General features: G+C 38.0%; 2 protein-coding genes across 3 annotated transcripts; one reads left to right on the forward strand and one right to left on the reverse strand.

The window, feature by feature from the left end:
• Positions 1-553: 553 nt before the first annotated feature.
• LOC127125280 (uncharacterized) lies at positions 554-9,810 on the reverse strand. Of its 2 annotated transcripts, XR_007804652.1 has the most exons (7): positions 9,576-9,810; positions 9,331-9,444; positions 9,140-9,221; positions 5,698-5,781; positions 5,415-5,546; positions 5,008-5,225; positions 808-949 (listed from the first exon to the last, which is right to left on the reverse strand). XR_007804652.1 is itself a non-coding variant. In XM_051054203.1 (6 exons), the coding sequence occupies exons 1-6, from the start codon at positions 9,635-9,637 to the stop codon at positions 776-778; spliced, it is 648 nt and encodes a 215-aa protein (XP_050910160.1). In that variant the 5' UTR covers positions 9,638-9,810; the 3' UTR covers positions 554-775. The 2 variants fall into 2 exon arrangements, 1 of the variants encoding a protein (XP_050910160.1); XM_051054203.1 differs by lacking the exon at positions 5,008-5,225 and having other exon boundaries at positions 554-949.
• A 3,223-nt stretch (positions 9,811-13,033) lies between these two features.
• LOC127097682 (uncharacterized) lies at positions 13,034-22,703 on the forward strand. Its single transcript, XM_051036181.1, has 6 exons — positions 13,034-13,196; positions 13,304-13,589; positions 13,635-13,850; positions 21,973-22,219; positions 22,383-22,500; positions 22,591-22,703. The coding sequence occupies exons 1-6, from the start codon at positions 13,034-13,036 to the stop codon at positions 22,701-22,703; spliced, it is 1,143 nt and encodes a 380-aa protein (XP_050892138.1).
• Positions 22,704-23,068: the final 365 nt, after the last annotated feature.

The following is a 23,068-nucleotide window of genomic DNA, read 5'->3' on the forward strand; positions in this document are numbered from 1 at the left end:
TGATCCCTAAAGAAAATAATTTCAACATATTTGAGATGTATTGATTGTCATTGATTTTGGCTTTGAAATTATTCTAATTGAAAACCATAATTAGTAGTTTGTGATTCAAACGTGAACTTTGTATTCAAATTTATTGTTTAACTAACTTGGACATAAATGTTTTAAAATATAAATCACTTTTCATTTAACTTATTATAACTAAAATTAATTTTACACAATTTCTTTATTCATTTAACTTTAGGAGGGTCTATTGCCCTCTAATCTCTGAATTCCTTCATATGAGCCACTGAAAAAAATAATCCATTAAGGCATAATAACTTAAGCAATCAACTCTATTTGCCAATTTGCCAAGAGTGAAATGTAAATGATATTCACCAACACTTCCACTCTATCAGCTTGAGTGAGGTGGCTCTAGAAGAATCATAAGCTGAAAGTGAATTGGAGTATTTTGGTTTAAATAATAATGCAGAAGGCAATTGTAACACCTATGTTCTTGCGTGCTTGGCAAGTAAAGGGAGAACCAAAAAGAATAAATAATAATGAATGAACAAAATTTTTGAAGGAACTAATACTAATAATTGATTCTAGCCTGTTGGATGATCATGAATCTCAACATACAAGATTTTCGACAATCTTTGCTTCCTCTGCTGCTGCCAACTATGTTGATTATGTTCGAAAATATTACAAATAACTTAAGTAAGAAGACCTTATATTAAGTAACCTTATACTAATAACCATCATAGCCACACATAATCATCATCTTCGTAGTTATGTCTCATTTGCATATTCTGGGTGCAAAGCGTCTTTGTCGTTTTTTCCTTCCTCCATTTTCTTGATACGAAGTATGTTTAAATTCGTCAAATGAACCCATTTCCTTCGACTTTGATTCCGAAATATTATCATTTTCAGAGGCAACTTTCTTGAGATTCTCTCGAGTTTGTGCCTGTTCCTATAACAAGCATTTGAACCACAAAGATTAAAGTTAGTATTTTCCATTTGGGTCATGTATGTATTGCAAAATGGTCCTTTAAACACAAGGACCAAGTTGTTACACGTTGCATCTAACAGTTATGAAACAGAATGACAAACAATCAGTAAAATTAAGATTGAGGTGGCAAAGATGCTCAGCCAAGAATAGCGGAAGTACATGATTCTTTTTTTTTTTGGACAAGTGACATGAATAATACTATAAACATATATTTACTGTAAAATTAAACAAATAATTCAAAATTCAAAAAACATTCATAAATCAAAACACAAGGCTTAATAAAAAAACACTCAAAAACACACAAGTCTTATCAAAACACTTAAATCAACATCAGCAAGTCTTAACCAAAATATTACATCCCAAATACTATCAAAAGTCAAGAAACTAAAGCACGTGGAAGTCTTCAATTCTCCAACACTTAGGGTTAGGAGCACAGGCACAGTTTCAAGAGCTATGGAGGAAAAGCTGAACTGATTCTTTTTTTTTAATACTGCTGCTGTGTTTCAAGAAGGAAGAGGAACAGAATAACAAAGGACAGCTAGGGTTAAGAGTAACTTAAGTTTAATGGGAAGATTGAAACTAAATAATGCAAAAACAAAACTGAATTACTTGCAGCCCAATGCTCAATGCAATATGCAGGGTTTATAGTTTACCTTCTCGGGACGACATTGAAGGCAATTTGGAGTCTCTCGAGTGTGGTCCATTGTCTCATAAATAAACCCCTTCGCTTACTTATCATTTGAATCCACTAAACAAAGCATTTTGATTAATGGATAAGCACCTTTAAAGCAAATCACAATATTTTTTTCAAAACTGTATCCATAATCACTTCTTCAATATACTTTCCCTCCCCTGTTCTTGAAAAGTTGTTTGGAGTCCATTCATTAGATATGAGCATTCTTTTAATTTCCCTTTATATAAGATGTTGCAAACCACGTCATGGATGGTCTCATTGAATCCTTCCCTTTGGTCAAATGTTGTGAACTAGAATAACTTTGGATGGGCCTCAAAGAGACCGGCCCACCAATCATCTAGCCCGGTAATGACGTGGAGAGAGCTTAGGCGCGAAAGGGCGAGATCATGCAGCGAGCACGTGATCTATCCCGGTCCTGCCCGATACGTCTCAGTGATGGATCGCTCGTCCCAGTCTAATACATCTCAGTCATGGATCATGAGAGAACGAGTCAAGCCACGTGTTGGGGAGGTAACTAAAGTCATCGCAAGTCATGTAGGCTAAGTACACTCCTTATTTAGGGGGGTGACTGATTTCACTCATTCCCACTATTTGATCAAGGCCACAGGGAACGCGTGGCCGAGCATATATGCATTTGAAACGGTCCTCTTAGCAACCACTCGGGCAAGGAACTGAATCTATAAATACCTCAGTCACATAATTGGGACATTCATTCACTCTTTCTACAAATCACAACAACTCAAAAGGCCCTCTTGCTCATCGTAGACATCCTCTATTGTACTTATCACAAGTACAGTTGGCGCCCACTCTGGGCCCTAGTAAAACTAACCCAGACTGCACTCGCATCTGAAACACCAGTTGCCCTAAACATTGTTCCACAATGGTGAGACGAGGCACACCAACAACAATAGCGGCAATCAAGAAGCCATTGCAGAGATGCAGACCATTCTAAAATGCTCCTAGAAACATTTCTTGATTGGGATGGACCACCTTGATGGTCGTCTCATTGAAACTTGGCGAGGTATTCTCTCAGGGATTCAGAGTGTCCCTAGCATACGTTGAACAGGACGGTTATCAAGACCTTTAAATGTTTGCACGCTGAGAACAGGTGAATCAGCTTCCTTGAGAGATCCTAGTGGCTGGTCACAAAGAATCTATATAGGTTCATATATCACCTTAATGTCGCTTCCTTGAACGTACAAGATATGAGCTTACACTTCAAGGAGTCGGTGACGCCTATTACCGTCATATGAGTGTTGATGGCAATGATTTGCTCTTGTGGGCTGCTCTTTCTGTCGAAGGCTATCAGGGACGGCGACTTGAAGTTTTCTGCCACAGGTGCGTCTCAGATTTCATTAGAGAAGCGTTGGGGATCTAGGATCTCCTCGCCCTCCGGTGGATTATCCTTGTGTCACTGTTGTTGGAAATGTAAAATGTTATCTTACAAAGCTTCGTTAGCACAGTGTTATTCTTCCATAGCGGCCTGCATCTCCGCTATGGCTTCTTGATCGCCACTATTGTTGTTGGCGGCGCCTCATTTCACCATTGTGGAACGAGACGTATACGTGGCTTGACACCTTTTCTTACTATCCATGACTGAGATGTATTGGGCTGGACTAAGATAGATCACGTGCTCGCCACCTGATCCCGCCCTTTCACGCCCAAGCTCTTTCCATGTCACTCCCGGGCTAGATGATTGGTGGGCTAGCCTCTTTGAGGCACATTTGAAATCATTCTAGTTCACGCGCGATGTGATTAAGCTAAGGCATACCAGTTCAAGAACAATTTTAAACTTTGATGTGATTAAGCTAAGGCATACATGTTCATGTTCAAGAATAATTTTTAACTTCTTAGTGAACAACCATAACGGTGTTGTTTTTTTACAGTCCACCGGTGCTTCTCACATATAAAAACTGTTGATAAAATATTTGACATTGTATATTAAATTGTAGAAGCAGGTGAAAAAACGTACAAACTGTGACCAACAATGTATCAAATCACAAAATTGTTGGTGCAATTTTAATGGAGAAAAGGAAGAAACTTTATCGAACACAATGTGCAGTGCACACTGTACTGATCTTACGTTAAAGGAATTTGAGAAAGAGAGAATCTAAAGTGCATCCAATGGTGTCTAGATAAGGTAGACCATAAGCTTTGCATATTGCAAGTGCTACTACATTCTGTTGTTGCATTCAGGGTTGCAAACTTTGCCTAGTGCGTTCTGCAATCTGTCAATAATCCAAAGTATATTCAAAACTAATTCAATTTTTTTTCTGCATTACTTTGTTTCTAGCCTCTCTATGAAATATCATTGATGAGAGATGGGTTAAACAACTCCATAGACCTTTGCATGTTGTAGACTACTACTATCTCAATCCTCAATTAGAATACAACCCTGAATTTAAAGATGCCTATGAAGTCAAACATGGGCTATATGATTGCTTGAACATATCATGGGAGATATTGAATAAATTAATAAAATGTGTACCTCAACTTATAGATCTCAAGACACGAGCAAAGTTTTTTGGTAGTGAAATAATTATAGCTGCACTTAAAACTAAACTTTGTCACACTGGTTGGTAAAGTAGTCTTAAGTTTTTGGAGATCATGTGTAGGTTAGCCACGGTTCAAACATGACAAAACATATAGAGGCCTTTTTCATCACGTCTTAACAGTTCCAGAGATTTGAGGCCCTATTTAGATAGGGCTAAACAGGGCTTAACTGTGACAAATTTTGGGTCCTATGCGGCAGTCCGTCTTGCACACCCTCAAAAAAGACGTGGTTGGAATCATATGGGGATGAGCATCCAGAACTTCACACTTTGCAATCTCTGTGTTAAGTTTGACATGTGATTCATCCGGTTGTGAATGAAATTGGAGTGATTTGTTTTGAAAAACTCTTAACAACTTGTTATATACTAATGGAGTTTGTATCTATTAGGTCTATACAAAGAAGAAATTGTTTGAAACAAAAGACAGGGAATGATGCTATCTTTGTGATGACAAATTCAAACTTGGCCAAGAAGAAGCAAACTAAAAAGATGGTTGAATATAACCATGATGATCTTGAATCTAATGATGAATAGATTGTGGAGAACGATGATGGTTCGTCTAAACATTTTAGATTTCACAATAATCAATGATGATATGGAATTAGACACTCAAAATGAAGAAGAGCAAGGAGTTGCAGTTTGGATATTCATAACCTTGATGGTGAATTTGATGAAGTAGGAGCTGAAGATTACATAGATGTCAATTATGTCCACAAATGCTTTAGATATTTGTTAAATTAAAGTTTTAAATGTTTTTGGATGTAGGTGATAACCTTCAGTGTTATATAGGTGTTGTCGATGGCGGACAGCAGTCTACGGTGGAAAGCCAAACTCCCGTCATACTGGTTGCTTTGCGGCGCCGTTATAGCAAATTATGGCGGAATAACCCGTAATATCAGACGATATTTACTATGGCAGCGAGCGCAAAAACCGCCATGTATATCCGCCATAGCGACCATGGCGCCCGCAATTTGATAACACTGATAGAGCCCTATAAGAGTGCAGTCATAATCATATTAGTTACAGTTTTTGTAACAGACTAGAATAGAAATAATCAAGTAAAGTGAAAACAAATGAGTCAGAATACTCTAATAGTTCCGTATACACACAATGAACCTCGAATACTCTAATAGTTCCGTATACACACAATGAACCTCAATAAAATTGATTCCAAAGTTACCTTTCTGGATTTTGCCAGAGATTCTACGGCAGATTGAGCAAGTTTGTCTCTTGCTGCAAGCGAATCATTAGAACAGTTTCGGAAAAACGACTCAAAAGCTTTCTTAGCAATTTTTTCCTTGGCAGCTAGTTCCTTTAAAACAATCAAAGGTTGAGTTAGATGCAATACACCAAATCTCCACATAAACCAAACCGTGAAATAGCAAACCAGTGGAAAACACAATAAAATCATACACAACTTCAGAGTTAAAATAAACAGGAGAAAAAAGTTGAACTTTTAGTACCTCAAGATACTCTCGATTTTCACATTCCCAACGTTCAATGTTCCGGTGAAAGAATCTGCACTCGCTGGAAATGTAGTCATCAACCTATGCAGCATACAGCATTTTAGGTGGGGATAGTCAGCATGGCAGACAATCTAGCATGGCATGATTAAAATAATTGACAAAACACAAAATTTCCATCACATTTCTAATCTCCAAAATAGTGGTACTCTCCTTCATTCCAACGCTTACAATAAATCCATACAAAGCCCTCAATTAAGCACACTAGAAAACGAGGAGCAACTGGCACAACATCTGATCTCGAGATTGTTCTCCTCCTCAATAAGCCTAAATTTATCAAAACTAAGTAAGTAGTCATTTTTATTCTTTAATATCTAAGGTTTTGTCGCTAAAGTTATCAAACAACAATTAAGCCGTATCCCACTATATGGGGTCGACTACAAGGATCAATTTTCGCCATAATTTTCTATCAAGAACCATCCTTCTATACAAATCATGAATCTTGAGATCTTTCCTAATAACTTCTTTGATAGTCTTTCTAGGTCTTCCCCTTCCACTAATTGTTTGCCTTCTTGTTTGCCTTCTGTTCATCTGATATAATCTTTTTATTACAAAATCTACCGGTCTTCTCTCTACATGCCCAAACTACCTAAGTCTATTTTCCACCATATTCTCCAATATAGACGTTATCCCGACACTCTCTCTAATATTTTCATTTTTAATTTTATCCTGTCGAGTCTTACCACACATCCACCGCAACATCCTCATCTCTGCTACACTTACTTTATTCTTGTGTTGATTCGTAACCGTCCAACATTTTGCCACATACAAAATCGCAGGTCTTACCGCAGTCCGATAAAACTTTTCCGTCAACTTGAGCGGTACCTTTGCATCACATAAAACACCTGATGCCCTTTTCCATTTCAGCCACCCAGCTTGAATTTGATGGTACACATCCTCTTCTATTTCTCCATCATTTTATATTACGGATCCAAGATATTTAAACCGAATAACTTGAGGGATAATATGGTCTCCAACTTTCACCTCAAGGTTAGACACATTTCTTCTTTTGTTGAACTTACATTCCATAACTCTGTCTAACTTCTGCTTATGTGAAAACTATGTGTTTCTAAATCTCGTCTCCAAGTTTCCAACCTCTCATTTAAATCCTCCTTCGACCTCCAAGAAGAACTGTATCATCTGCAAAAAGCATGCATCTCGGTGCTAACTCATGTATGTGTTCCATGAGTACATCCAAAATTAAGGTAAAAAAATAGGGGCTTCGGATTTGAACTTTGATGCAAACCAATTGTAATGGAAAAATCATTCTTCCCTCCACTCTATGTCCGCTCACTAGTCTATACCCCTTCATACATATCTTGGATAGCTCGAATATATGCAATCCTAACCCCTCTCCAGGCACTCTAACATATGCCTTCTCCAAGTCAATAAAAATTAAATGCAAGTCTTGTTGCTCAATCCGATACTACTTCATCACACGCCCTAATAGATAAATCGCTTCCATGGTCGACTTTCCAGGCATAAAACCAAATTGATTTTCAGTGACTTGTGTCTCTTTTCTTAACCTTTGTTCAATCACTTTTTTCCATAACTTCATGGTATGACTCATAAGCTTAATCACACTATAACTTGCACAATTTTGTATATCCCCCTTGTTCTTATAGATTTGAACTAAAGTGCTTCTTTTCCATTCATCCGGATGCACTTTGATCTCATAATTTCATTAAAGCGTTTGGTAAGTCACTTGATACCTCTATCTACAAGAATTTTCCACACTTCAATAGGTATGTTATCTGGTCCAACCGCCTTACTGTTACTCATTCTTTTCAACGCTTCTCTTACCTTCTGTTTCTGAATCCGACGGTAGTAATTATAGTTCTGATATGCTTCTCTAATGTCGAGTCTGGTAGAGTCCGATGAGATATCATATCCTTGATTAAATAGGTTGTAGAAATACGTATTCCACTTATCCTTTATTTTATTTTTTTGAATCAAGACTTTACTTTTTCATCTTTAACACACTTCACTTGATCCAAATCTCTAGTCTTTCTTTCTCTTCCCTTAGCAAGCCTATATATAGATTTTTCTCCCTCCTTGGTTCCTAGAGATTGGTATAATTCGTCAAAAATTTGGGTTCTTACTTCACTCACTGCCTTCTTGGTCTCATTCTTACCTTTCTTATTTTTTTCTCACTTTTCGGCATTTTTACACCTAGACCAATCTTTTAAACCGTTCTTTTTTTACTTTAACTTTACTCCGGACACTTTCATTCCACCACCATGATTCTTTACCCCTAGATCCAAAACCTCTTGATTCACCCAACGTCTCTTTATCCAATTTTCTAACCTCTTGGATCATCTTATTAAAATCATTTTCACTTTCTTATGATTGTCTAAACCCTTGTTCCAAGATCTTGTATTGAATTTATTTTTTGTTAGTTTGATCTTCATATGTGCCTTTTGTCAGTCACTTTAGTTGAAGAAATTAATATCAAAAGACATCTTGTATTGAATTTATTTTTTGTTAGTTTGATCTTCATATGTGCCTTTTATCGGTCACTTTAGTTGAAGAAATTAATATCAGAAGACATATTGAGAGACATTTTTGCATTTTTTTATTAAGTATAAGAATGATAGAGAGAACACCTAGTACATTTAGAGACCAAATTAATTAAAGATAAAGATTAAAACCATAATAAAGGGGTATCGAATTGTAGGATGTATATCAATAACAACCACCACAATTATCGAGCTACTAAGTGGAATTAGTTACATGGATCAACTCTTCCATAATGTTCTATCCAGGACAATGTTTCTATCCAAATCGTTAATCTCTAAAAAAATTTAATAACTTCTCTTATAATTTTTCTAGATCTTCTTCCTTTATATCATAAAAATAAAATTCATCCAATTCTATCCTTCATTCTATCTCATTTGTAATATACAAAATAAATAATAGTACTCTCAATAATTCCATTGCTTATCATGAATCTTAACAAAGCCCTAAACTAAACTCGTTCCTACCCTCAACCCTCATTCTATTACCTATCTATGCAGCATTTTTCCTAAAATTGTGATCTTCTAAATAAGCATGCCCTCTATCATTGTAGTCAAGATCGATTTTTTTGAAACAAGATAGTAAAAAATAACGTGTTGGCCTTTCACAAACTGGTCAATCCTAATTAAGATCTCGTGATTTACTACATTTGCTTTTATCATTCCAATCAAACTCCTAAAACTTAATATATATTATAAAATTAGAGTAAACGAGTGAATTGAAACCCATCCAATTTCATTCGATTCAATCTCAATTATGATCTTCCAAGCAAAGGTACCATAAATCCAAACAAGGCTCTAAAGAAAACTCTTATCACAAATTAACTACTTCTAAACTCTTTCACTATCCAAACCCTAGTTCTTACCTTCTTAGCAACAGTTCTCGCACGGCGTGACTCCCCAACTAAAACACTATCTTCCAACAACAGCCCACAATCTCCACAGAACCTGGCAACAAACCATTAGCTTATCAATAATCCAGTAATCATACAAAAAAAAATCTTCAAGTTAACATAAAAGTGAAAAGGATCATTAGGAAAGCATAAAAGTTACTCACAAGGGACCATCATCGAGTCGAATACGAGAAACGTTTTCACAACAGTGATCACAAAACACTGTTTTCTGAGAAAAACGGTGATCTTCCAACACTTTCCCACAATCTCCACAACATCTGTCAAAATTCAAATAACAATTAACTTATTCATAATCCAATCCAATAATCATACAAAAAGGAAAAATCAATTACAAAAACTTTGCATAAAAGAAAAAAGGATGATTATGAAAGCATCAAAAGTTACTCACAAGTAACCGTCATCGATTATCTCCCCAGTAACGTTTTTCAAACAGTAATCACAAAACACCATTTTTTTTAATATCAATTTATTGTTTACCACTCTTTGTTTCACTGCATTTCCGATTGAAATTGAATAGAGGAATGAAATTAGGGTTTGTTTGCGGCGGTAAAAAAAAGTGCCACTAATAGATTGTCAATTTTTTGAATTTTGACCTTAGGCAGCAATGGGTTATTCAATAATCATTTGGGAATACCCTTATTTTGAATTATTTTTTTTATATACTTTTCAACTCAAAAGGTTTAGATATCCTTAAAAAAAATATGTCATTAATAGATGTTAATGCTAGATTTAAATTTTTGGAAGAACTTTACAAAAACACCACTTACAGGTGGTTGAGTATCATCGATAATGTGCATTAAGATGTTACCTTTTGTTCCAGGTTGGTAAGTCCATGTTTATGGACAAAGGTGCAACCTATGTCGATGTAGTCTATCTTAAATATTTCATCGACTTGATGGTGATTCACGAGTATAGCTATGGGCTTCTTATTTTGTCTACCTGTACTCAAAGTTGGACGAGGGATGTCTTTGGAAGACAAAACAGATGACACAAAGTTGTACGCTACTTAGAGTAATTTAGTCTTACTAATATTTTCATAACTCTTTTGTTACACTTGTTATTAATATTTTATCTGGACTATTTTTAGGGATGAATCATTTCCCACTTTCTTCGCATCTTCGAGCAGGAACTTGTGCCTGACTACACTAAAGATTGGCCACGTGCTTGCGTCTTTGCTCCACTTAGAGGTAATCAAGCGATCTATACATTCTGGTTGTATATTGACTGTCATGTAGCAGATGGCATTGCCTTTTACCCATACGGAGGTTACCGTCAAACGCGTCAGTTGGACGTCATTTCGTTATACTCTAGATGGTTGACTTGTGTGTCAGGTCTAATGTATAAGTATTTTCCCGAGCGAGTGATGCGCCAATTTGGGTATTTGTAGGTTATTCTGAAACACCCCTAAAAGTCCGCTCCTCCCATTGTCTGCCGCAAAGATCTTTATGTCATACTTGAAGATTCCAAGCATCATTTGGTACCAGAAGACTATCGCATGGGTGCATGTAACACTCTGTTTTTCTAATTTATCAAAATTGTGTGTATTTAATTATTTAAATCAGTTTATATGAGCATTGGGTGGTGTTTGGGTGATTAATGGTAGTATTTAATGCTTTGGGTTGGTGGTGCATAACCTAGTTATTTAAATAATATTAGAATAATGAGAATTATTATTAATAATTACAAGGAAATTATTTTATTTTAACTATTGGAATAAGATAAAAATAATATAAAATAGTAGAGAATAAAGGAGAATATTATTAGTACTATTATTAAAATAATATTAGAATCAAGAGGGGCATTTTGGTGATTAAGAGAATAAGTGAGATTTTAATGTTGAAAGTCACTAATTGAGAAAGATTATGTCACTAATTGAGAGAAAAATAGTGTACGTGGAAACAGAATTTGTGGTGAAAGAGGCAAGGGTTAGGGTATAGGGAGAACATCGATTGAAGGAGCTTTAAGGAGTTTTGCTGAAAAATCTAAGGTAATGGGAGATTACTCTTAATAAGATGTATATGGCATGATAGGGTAAAGGGAAATCCTTAATCCCAATAGATCTTCATTACTTTTTCCACTATGTTGAATGATTGATGAACATGAATGAGATTCTGAAAAAGTATGAATGATATGATGTACTATTTGATTTTCGTGCATTGTTTTACCATGAAAATTATGTGTTCATGTTTATGAGTATGTATGGGTGTTCATATGCGGGTGATAAGTTTTCATGAATAAAGTATGCAAAATATGTAATTAGTTGATGAAATTGCATGTTAATTTATGGGTAATTGATGCTTTGTTGTTAGATAATATATTTCATGTTGTTGCTGTTCGATTTGGGGTATGGGGAATAAAAATTAGAGTTCTAATTTGAACTTCAATGCAGAAAATGTTGATCCTGCTTCTAGTTCAAGGTGACGGGCGTAACCCTAATGACGTCTTGGCCGTAATCGCTTTGGAGGTGTTGACGGGCGTCAGCTCCCTAACGGCTAGACCGACATGGTCCTTATGCTTACTTGGTTGGGACGGTCGTCATAGGGGTAACGTGTGTGATGAAGTTAAAGGTGACAAGCGTCACCTTGGTGATGGGTAACCCATCATGCTGCTAGAATGAGTGTCATTCGCTTAGAGGTGTGGAATTGACTTATCATTCCGATTTTTGTTGTATTGATGTGACTAGGCCATTGTTTGGCCATTGTTTTGAGGTGAATGATGTTGTTATGGTTTTAACCCGCTTATTCTGTGTGGAGAATAATGTTGTTTATTATGGTGATTACTTTGTGATATTTGTATGGTGATCATTTTTGGTGATATTGCATGTCATGGTGAATCATGCATCATGATGTACGGGCTTCGGTCCAGTTTTGGTGTACTCTGGTCTGGCGGTATGGATTCAAGAGCGAGTAGCTAACTCTAATGAGGAATTAGTGAAGCGTTACCTATGTCGATGGTAACGAATTTTGGTGTGCTCTGGTCCGATAGTGTGGATTCAGGAGCGAGTAGTCGGCTCCATATGAGAATTGGTGAAGTGTTACCTATGGTGATAGTAACGTTTGGTGTGCTCTGATCCTATGGTGGAGATTCAGGAGCCAGATGGGTTTGTGTTGTCCATAATGGTACTACGCATTGTTGAGTCATGGTTTTTAGTGTATTTGCATTCAATATTTGCACTTATATTGTATGAACATGTTGATGTTGGTGATTGAGAATACTTTGGTGTTTGTATGCGATTGAATTATGTTGAATAATTGTTGATGTTTGTTTAGGCTACCATTGCATACTTTTACACCATTTTATATTATGAGTGTATTCACACCCCTTTGTTGTTTGTGTGATTTTGTGCTCCATCTTGGGGTACAGACGATCAGGTAAATGAGTAGCTACTTAGAAGATAAAGGAGGGCGTTGAGGTTGTTCTTCTTTCTTTTCCGTCTTTATGCGCCGTTTTAGATTTTGTTTCTCTGATCTATAACATTGGGCGGGAAAATGTGTTGTTTTGTTAGTTGTTATTATTTTGATGTTGCTTATGTTAAAGGAAATTTCCATAATCGTGTTGATGTTAGGATACAAATTTGGTTGTTGAGTTATTGCATGTTTATGTAACCCGCATTACGGAGCAGGTTTATGTTGTGTTTTAAGTGACACCCTAGGTGTGTATTTGTTGTATTTTTGTATTATTTCGCGTGTTGGGGTTTAGGGTGTTACATGGTGGTATCAGAGCATGTCGGTCCATCTGACCAGGTTTTTGACATGTTAATTATCCCTTGATATAACATGTGTATGTGTGTGTGTACATTGTTGATGTGTTGTTTCTTCTAATGTGTGTTTGATGGTGTGCAAAGTAATGGCTGGAAGAAATGATCGCGTTATTGTTAATGCTTTTGAGCCAGTGGTTCAGGCGCTGCAGGGGCAACAGAATCATCAAGATGTTGATGATGAGTTATGTGGGTTGGACAAGTTTCAAAGGAACAAGTCGTCATCTTTCAAGGGAATATATGATCCAGAGGGTGCGTAGGTATGGCTCAGAGAGATTGAGAAGATCTTTCGAGTGATGGCTTACACTGAAGTTCAGAAGGTGCAGTTCGATACTCACATGTTGTCTGAAGTGTCGAAGACTGGTGGGATAATGAGCGCCAGAGACTAGAAGCAGTTGTTATTGAGATTGCTTGGGTTGTATTCCGAGTTCATTTCCTGGAGAAGTACTTTCTTGAGGATGTGCGAAGCAAGAAGGAGATCGAGTTCCTCGAACTCAAGCAGGGGAATATGATTGTTGTTGAATATGCTGCTAAGTTTGAAAAGCTTGTGAAGTTTTATCCACACTACAATGGTCTGGTTGTGAAGGGGTCGAAGTGCATTAAGTTTGAGAGCGGATTGCGTCCTGAGATCAAACAGGGTATTGGGTACCAGAAGATTCACTGATTACCTATGTTGGTGAACAAGTGTAGGATTTATGATGAGGATAACAAGGCTCGTTCTACTCATTATAAGAGCATGAGTGAGAGGAGGGGGAAGAATCAGTATTATGGGAAATCGTATAGTGCTCTAGCTGATAGAGGTAAGCAAAAAAATCCAAGTTATGAAGAGACTCGTGCTTCTGTCAAGTGCTTCAAGTGTGGCGAGTTAGGCCGCTGTGCTAATGAGTACATGAATAACATTATGAGGTGCTTCAAATATGGGAAGACAAGTTACCGTGTTGTAGATTGAAAGAGTGTTTGGCTAACTTGTTATAATTGTGGCGAGCAAGGTCACATCTGTAACACCCTTCTACCCAAACGACATAATTAAATAATTTATCAGAGTACGACATGTAGAAGAGTTTACATTTCTTTCAATTCAACATTTATCACATCTCATTATAAAACATATTATTGATTTTAATAAAACTTCGCAGCGGACAACAACACAAATATAATTTTTCATCATATAATAATTCATAGTAATGTTTCAACATTATCTCAACATACTAGTCATCATAAACAACGTAAAAAATAACTAATTATCTATCGAATCCCATAACCCCGGTGTCACATGACCAGAGCATTTGACTCGACTCTGTAGAATAACTCTACACTTATTCTTCAGACCTCAACAAAGCTACTCCTCTTTATCTGCACATTGCTCATCATAGATGAACATAAACACATGCAGAAGGGGTGAGAATTACATTATTAAATAATAATATAACGACAGAATATAATATAAATATATTGCACACATGTCAACACAGCTCATCAAAATCATCATTATAATCAACAAACTCATGAACATCAACAAAACAACACATCAAATGCAATGCACACACCCATGTATGACTCAACACGACTCGGTATACCCATTTTGTGACCACTACAGGATCACCACTCCCAGATTCGTCACCATAGAATCTGAGTTCCCCGTAAGGAACCAAGCCTCTCAACAAGCCCGGAGTCAACAACATCATTGGAACTCAGTCCGTTCATCACTAGGCATCGGCCTTTTATGAATGCATGCACCTCAAACATGCATCAAAATCAACATAGCAACAACAACATCATATAGTCATGTTATCATCATCATTAATAGCATGACATACAACTCAACAAAACAACAACAATATTTCATCGATTTCACATCATTACATAACACATTTATAATTAAACATGTAAATTCAACATCTCATCATCATCAACACTTCATACGCAATCATATAATCACTATTAATTGTTTATAATACAATTACAGCGACTTACTAAGAGTCTCGCAACTCAACGTACTCAGAACTCACCAACATCAGCTTCTGTATTTCCCAGTTCGCGCCGCCAACATAGGTTCGCGCCGCGAACTTCTCAATTACTTCAGGACGCGCCGCGAACGAAGGATCGCGTCGCGAATAACGCGTTACAGAACCCCTCTGGATTCTGCTCAGTTCGCGCCGCGAACTGAGCTTCGCGCCGCGAACGCGCGCGAACAGAACTCCTCTGCTACGAAAACCAGCGCAGCTTTGCTCCTCCACTCGCTACGATTCACACTCCCCGGCAAACAACCAAATCTCGACATTCAACAGTCATATATACACAACATACTTTGATTATAAGGCGTATAACTCTACAAAACTCACAGATCGGACAGATTCCATCCAAAAACCCCAATTTTCCCAATCTCCCTAAAATCCCCAAATTTATCAACAATCTAACATATATCATGGAATTGCTCGCATATTATCGTTTAATAAGGTTCAGACCCCTTACCTCTTTGGATTGAAGGAAGTTCTGAGCACTCTCCAAGCTTCAGCTTTTCCGTTCTTCGACCTTCGCTCTACAGCTCTTTCCAACTTCACGTGAAACTCTTCTGTTCCAAAATGAGAATCTTTCTCTTATCCCAACTTATATATTTTCCAATAATTATTATTCCAATTAATAATAATAATAATAATCCAACAATTCCATTTTATTTAATTAAATTAATAAAATAATATTATCAACTTAATTAAATAATTCTTTTACTTTATTTGGGGTGTTACAACTCTCCCCCACTTTAGAAGTTTTCGTCCTCGAAAACATACCTCAAGCAAATAGAGCCGGATACGACTCCTTCATCTGATCTTCACGCTCCCAAGTCAAGCTCTCACTAGCTGGACCTCCCCAAACAACTTTCACTAGAGCAATCTTCTTACCTCTCAGGGTCTTCTCTTCTCGGTCATCTATCCGAATTGGCAACACATCAACGGTCAAATTATCCCTCACCTGGATATCATCCAACTGAACAACATGCGAAGGATCCGCAATATATTCTCTCAACTGAGATACATGAAACACATCATGCAGATTAGAAAGCGACGGCGGTAAAGCTATCCGATACGCCACTTCCCCAACCCTCTTCAAAATCTGATACGGACCCACAAACCTCGGAGTAAGCTTTTTAGACTTTAAAGCCCTACCCACACCTGTCGTCGGAGTAACTCTCAAGAACACGTGATCTCCCTCTTGGAACTCAAGTGCCTTTCTCCTCTTATCATGATAACTCTTCTGACGACTCTGAGAAATCTTCATCTTCTCCTGAATCATCTTAACCTTTTCAGTCGTCTGCTGCACAATCTCAGGTCCGAGTACAACACTCTCACCTGATTCATACCAACATAATGGAGTTCTACACCTCCGACCATACAATGCTTCATATGGAGCCATACCGATACTAGCATGAAAACTATTATTATAAGTAAACTCCACCAACGGCAAATAACTATCCCAAGAACCACTCTGCTCCAACACACAAGCTCTCAACAAATCCTCCAAGGATTGGATAGTTCTTTCAGTTTGACCATCAGTCTGAGGATGATAAGCTGAACTCAACCTCAACTTAGTCCCCAACGCTTTCTGCAAACTTTCCCAAAATCTAGAAGTAAATCTGGGATCTCTATCAGACACAATACTTGATGGAATACCATGCAGCCTCACTATCTCCTCAATATACAACTCTGCTAACTTCTCTAAAGAGTGATTAATCTTCATTGGCAAGAAATGCGCCGACTTAGTCAATCGATCCACAATCACCCAAATAGAATCATTACCTTTCACTGTCCTCGGCAATCCCGTCACAAAATCCATGGAAATGCTATCCCACTTCCATTCAGGAATCTTCAAAGGTTGCATCACACCTGCCGGTTTCTGATGTTCAATCTTTGACTTCTGACAAGTCAAACAGGCATACACAAACTTAGCAACATCTCTTTTCATACCAGCCCACCAAAACAACTTCTTCAAATCTTGATACATTTTAGTTGCACCTGGATGGATACTCAATCCACTCCTATGGCCCTCTTCAAGAATACTCTTTTTCAATTCAGACACCTCAGGAACACAAACTCTACCTTTAAATCGCAGGATGCCATTCCCATCAATCTCAAAATTACCACCATTACCCTGGTTAACCATAGTAATATGATCAACTAGAGCGACATCAACTTGCTGGCCATTCCGAATATCTTCCATAATTCCACTAGTCAACTTCAGCATGCCCAACTTTACACTATTGGCGGAAACTTCACAACCCAAACTCATATCACGGAACTGTTCAATTAACTCAAGCTCCCGAACCATCATCATAGACATATGTAGAGACTTCCTACTTAGCGCATCTGCAACTACATTAGCCTTACCGGGATGATAATTCAATTCAAAGTCAAAATCCTTCAGTAATTCTAACCATCTTCTCTGCCTCATATTTAACTCTTTCTGATCAAACAGATACTTCAGACTCTTGTGATCACTGAACACTTCGAATCTGGAACCATACAGATAATGCCTCCACATTTTCAACACAAATACAACAGCTGCAAGTTCTAGATCATGCGTAGGATAATTCCTCTCATGAACTCTCAACTGTCTAGAAGCATAAGCTACAACTTTACCGTTCTGCATCAAAACACCACCAAGACCCATCAAAGAAGCATCACAATAAACAACGAAGGACTCACCAGGATTAGGCAAGATCAACACTGGAGCACTGGTCAACCGCTTCTTCAACTCAACAAAACTCGCTTCACAAGCTGCATCCCACACATACACTTGACCCTTCTTAGTCAACTGCGTCAACGGCAATGCCAACTTAGAGAAGCCCTCAATGAATCTGCGATAATAACCAGCTAACCCCAGAAAACTGCGTATCTCAGTAGCAGACTTCGGAGTCTTCCACTGTAATACAGCACCAACTTTAGCAGGATCAACAGAAATCCCACCACTCGAAATCACATGGCCAAGGAAACTCACTTCTTTCAACCAGAACTCACATTTAGATAACTTTGCGTATAATTTCTTTTCTCTTAACACCTGCAAAACAATTCTCAGATGTCCTGCATGCTCTTCTTCCGTCTTAGAATATATCAATATATCATCTATGAACACCACAACAAAATTATCAAGGTACGGATGAAATATACGATTCATATATTCCATAAACACACCTGGAGCATTAGACACACCGAACGGCATCACAGTGTATTCATAATGACCATACCTCGTACGGAAAGCAGTCTTCGCAATATCCCCTGACTTCACTCGGATCTGATGATAACCCGACCGCAAATCAATCTTACTGAAGACATGAGCTCCAACCAACTGGTCCATCAAATCATCAATCCTCGGCAATGGATACCGATTCTTGATAGTCACCTTATTCAACTGCCGATAATCGACACACAACCTCATCGTACCTTCTTTCTTCTTCACTAACAATACTGGTGCACCCCAAGGAGAAACACTTGGACGCACAAACTTCTTCTCAAGCAATTCCTCAAGTTGCTTCTTCAATTCAACTAATTCAGTTGCCGACATTCTATAAGGAGACATCGACACTGGACTCGTACCTGGTACTAAGTCAATGGCAAATTCGACTTCACGTTCTGGAGGTAATTCACTTACATCCTCCGGAAACACATCCTGAAATTCACAGACAACAGGCAAATCTACACTCACCACTTTCCTATCCGCTTGCAGAGACGCAAATAAAGCGAATATCTGAGCTTCATCTTTCACAAATTCCCCCACCTGCCTAGCAGATAGAAATCTTGCCTCATCATTCTCACCAACTTCAGAAAACCGCACCGTCTTCCTATAGCAGTTGATAAACACGCCATAGAATTCTAGCCAATTCATTCCCAGAATAATATCAATTTGGTGCAAGGGCAAGCACACCAAATCAACCACGAACTCTCTCTCAAAGATCGTCAAATGACAACCTCGACAGACAACAGAAGTTCTCACCGAACCATTAGCAGGAGTATCTATCACCATGCTTCCGTCTAGGGACGACATAATCACACCAATCCTAGTCGCACACTCATACGAAATAAACGAATGGGTAGCACCAGTGTCAACAATAGCAAGCAATTCAACATTATTAATCAAGCAAGTACCTTTAATCAGATTATCCTCTTTAGGAGCTTCAGCCCCACTCAGAGCAAACACCCTACCAGTAGTATGAGCTGCAGTAGCCGCCTTCTTCGGTTTCGAGCACTGCGAACTGATATGACCTTTCTCGCCACAATTAAAACATGTCGGACCAGCATCCTTACATTCAGTAACTCTATGACCAGCCTGACCGCATCGGAAACATCTCAGCACTTTCTTGGTACAGCTATCAGCACGGTGGCCTGGCTCACCACACTTGAAACATTTACCAGCTATGGGAGATCCTCCCCCACTTGGCTTCTTCGCATCTACCACTTTCTGCTTACCTTTACCATTCGGAGATGCATAAGGACTACCACGATCCTTATTCTTCTTCTCACTAAGACTCTTGTAGTGAGCAGTCCTAGCCTTGCTATCTTCGTCAAATATCCTGCACTTATTAACCAGTGTAGGAAACCTACGAATCTCCTGGTAACCAATGCCTTGTTTGATCTCGGGACACAACCCGTTCTCAAACTTGACACACTTGGATCCCTCAGCACCAGCGTCATTATAATGAGGACAATACTGCACCAGCTCCTCAAACTTCGAAGCGTAATCAGCAACAGACATGTTACCCTGCCTCAGTTCTAGAAATTCCATCTCCTTCTTACATCGCACATCAGCAGGAAAATATTTCTCCAGAAAGGCCGTCTTGAACCTTTCCCAAGTTATCTCAGCACCTGGTACTGCAATTCTCTGGCGAGTGTTATCCCACCAATTTTCAGCCTCTTCGGATAACATATGCGTACCAAACTGCACCTTCTGTGCTTCAGTACACGTCATCACCCGGAAAATCTTCTCAATTTCCTTCAGCCAAATCTGAGCACCATCTGGATCATAGCGCCCTTTGAATGTAGGGGGGTTATTCTTCAGAAACCTTCCCAAATTCCTAAACTCGTCGACCGGCGGATTCTGCTGCGCCTGCATAGCCTGCGCCATAGCAGCCAAAGCCTCAGCAATCGCACGGTCATTTTCTCCAGCCATACTCTACACAACACAACCACAACCGTTAAATATCGACAGTGTCATTTACACTAATCGACCAACAGGGAAAACCTCACGTTAAGACTCGACTGGACTGACCATGCTCTGATACCACTAATGTAACACCCTTCTACCCAAACGACATAATTAAATAATTTATCAGAGTACGACATGTAGAAGAGTTTACATTTCTTTCAATTCAACATTTATCACATCTCATTATAAAACATATTATTGATTTTAATAAAACTTCGCAGCGGACAACAACACAAATATAATTTTTCATCATATAATAATTCATAGTAATGTTTCAACATTATCTCAACATACTAGTCATCATAAACAACGTAAAAAATAACTAATTATCTATCGAATCCCATAACCCCGGTGTCACATGACCAGAGCATTTGACTCGACTCTGTAGAATAACTCTACACTTATTCTTCAGACCTCAACAAAGCTACTCCTCTTTATCTGCACATTGCTCATCATAGATGAACATAAACACATGCAGAAGGGGTGAGAATTACATTATTAAATAATAATATAACGACAGAATATAATATAAATATATTGCACACATGTCAACACAGCTCATCAAAATCATCATTATAATCAACAAACTCATGAACATCAACAAAACAACACATCAAATGCAATGCACACACCCATGTATGACTCAACACGACTCGGTATACCCATTTTGTGACCACTACAGGATCACCACTCCCAGATTCGTCACCATAGAATCTGAGTTCCCCGTAAGGAACCAAGCCTCTCAACAAGCCCGGAGTCAACAACATCATTGGAACTCAGTCCGTTCATCACTAGGCATCGGCCTTTTATGAATGCATGCACCTCAAACATGCATCAAAATCAACATAGCAACAACAACATCATATAGTCATGTTATCATCATCATTAATAGCATGACATACAACTCAACAAAACAACAACAATATTTCATCGATTTCACATCATTACATAACACATTTATAATTAAACATGTAAATTCAACATCTCATCATCATCAACACTTCATACGCAATCATATAATCACTATTAATTGTTTATAATACAATTACAGCGACTTACTAAGAGTCTCGCAACTCAACGTACTCAGAACTCACCAACATCAGCTTCTGTATTTCCCAGTTCGCGCCGCCAACATAGGTTCGCGCCGCGAACTTCTCAATTACTTCAGGACGCGCCGCGAACGAAGGATCGCGTCGCGAATAACGCGTTACAGAACCCCTCTGGATTCTGCTCAGTTCGCGCCGCGAACTGAGCTTCGCGCCGCGAACGCGCGCGAACAGAACTCCTCTGCTACGAAAACCAGCGCAGCTTTGCTCCTCCACTCGCTACGATTCACACTCCCCGGCAAACAACCAAATCTCGACATTCAACAGTCATATATACACAACATACTTTGATTATAAGGCGTATAACTCTACAAAACTCACAGATCGGACAGATTCCATCCAAAAACCCCAATTTTCCCAATCTCCCTAAAATCCCCAAATTTATCAACAATCTAACATATATCATGGAATTGCTCGCATATTATCGTTTAATAAGGTTCAGACCCCTTACCTCTTTGGATTGAAGGAAGTTCTGAGCACTCTCCAAGCTTCAGCTTTTCCGTTCTTCGACCTTCGCTCTACAGCTCTTTCCAACTTCACGTGAAACTCTTCTGTTCCAAAATGAGAATCTTTCTCTTATCCCAACTTATATATTTTCCAATAATTATTATTCCAATTAATAATAATAATAATAATCCAATAATTCCATTTTATTTAATTAAATTAATAAAATAATATTATCAACTTAATTAAATAATTCTTTTACTTTATTTGGGGTGTTACAACATCAGTACTAACTATCAGAAGTCAAAGAAATTTCAGTCTAGGGGAAAAGTATTTGCTTTATCAGGGTCAGAGACTAATAGCTCAGACAGGTTGATTCGAAGTATGTATTTTATCAATAGTACTCCGCAGATTGCTATTATTGACATGGGTAGAACGCATCCGTTTATTTTGCTTGATTATGTTGAAAGGTGTGGTTTAAATTTGTCTTTTATGGTTGGGAGTATGATTGTCGATACCCCAACTTTAGGTTTGGTAACCACTTGGTGGGTTTGTTTGAATTGTCCATTGGATATTTATGGTAAGAGTTTTGGGATGACCTAAGTCTGTCTACCTTTGAGAAATCTTGATGTTATCCATGGAATGAACTGGTTGGAGTTTAACCATGTTCATATCATCTATTTTGACATTTGAAAAGTTTGATGCAAGTGATGAGTTATTTGTGTCTACTAAGCAAGTAGATGAGTTCATTAAGGATGATACTAAAGTGTTTCTAATATTAGCTTCTATGAAGGCTGAAAGCAAAGTTACGATTGGTGAATTACCAGTGGTGTGTGAATTTCCATAAGTGTTTCTAAATGATATCAATGATTTGCCGCTTGAGCGCAAATTTGAGTTCGTTATAGACTTAGTACCTGGTGCTAGTTCGGTGTCAATGGCTCTTTATAGAATGTATGCTTTCGAGTTAAGTGAGTTGAAGAAGCAATTGGAAGAGTTGCTTGAGAAGAAGTTTGTTTAGTCGAGTGTTTTATCGTGGGGAGCATCGGTGTTGCTAGTGAAGAAGAAAGATAATAGTATAAGGTTGTGTGTTGATTATCAATAGATAAATAAGGTTATTATCAAGAATAAGTATCCACTTCCAAGGATTGATGATTTGATGGATCATTTGGTTGGTGCTTGTGTGTTTAGCAAGATTAATTTGCGTTCGGGTTATCATCAGATTCATGTGAAGTTGGAAGACATTCCAAAGACTATGTTCAGATCGAGGTATGGTCATTACGAATATTCAATGATGTCGTTTGGAGTGTCTAATTCTCCTGGAGTTTTCATGGAGTACATGAATTAAATATTCCATTTGTACTTAAAATCGGTGTGTGGTTGTGT

This window comes from Lathyrus oleraceus, chromosome 1, assembly GCF_024323335.1.
Source record: "Lathyrus oleraceus cultivar Zhongwan6 chromosome 1, CAAS_Psat_ZW6_1.0, whole genome shotgun sequence".
Taxonomy (NCBI): Eukaryota; Viridiplantae; Streptophyta; class Magnoliopsida; order Fabales; family Fabaceae; genus Lathyrus; species Lathyrus oleraceus.

Coding starts and splice junctions, on each gene's coding strand:
- LOC127125280 (XM_051054203.1), bottom strand. CDS start 9,637: ATGGTGTTTTGTGATTACTGTTTGAAAAACGTTACTGGGGAGATAATC. Junction 9,222..9,330: donor CGACTCGATGATGGTCCCTT/GTGAGTAACTTT, acceptor GTTTGTTGCCAG/GTTCTGTGGAGATTGTGGGC. Junction 5,547..5,697: donor AAAATCGAGAGTATCTTGAG/GTACTAAAAGTT, acceptor ATTGTTTTAAAG/GAACTAGCTGCCAAGGAAAA.
- LOC127097682 (XM_051036181.1), top strand. CDS start 13,034: ATGGCTGGAAGAAATGATCGCGTTATTGTTAATGCTTTTGAGCCAGTG. Junction 13,590..13,634: donor GAGATCAAACAGGGTATTGG/GTACCAGAAGAT, acceptor GAACAAGTGTAG/GATTTATGATGAGGATAACA. Junction 13,851..21,972: donor TACATGAATAACATTATGAG/GTGCTTCAAATA, acceptor TTACAACATCAG/TACTAACTATCAGAAGTCAA.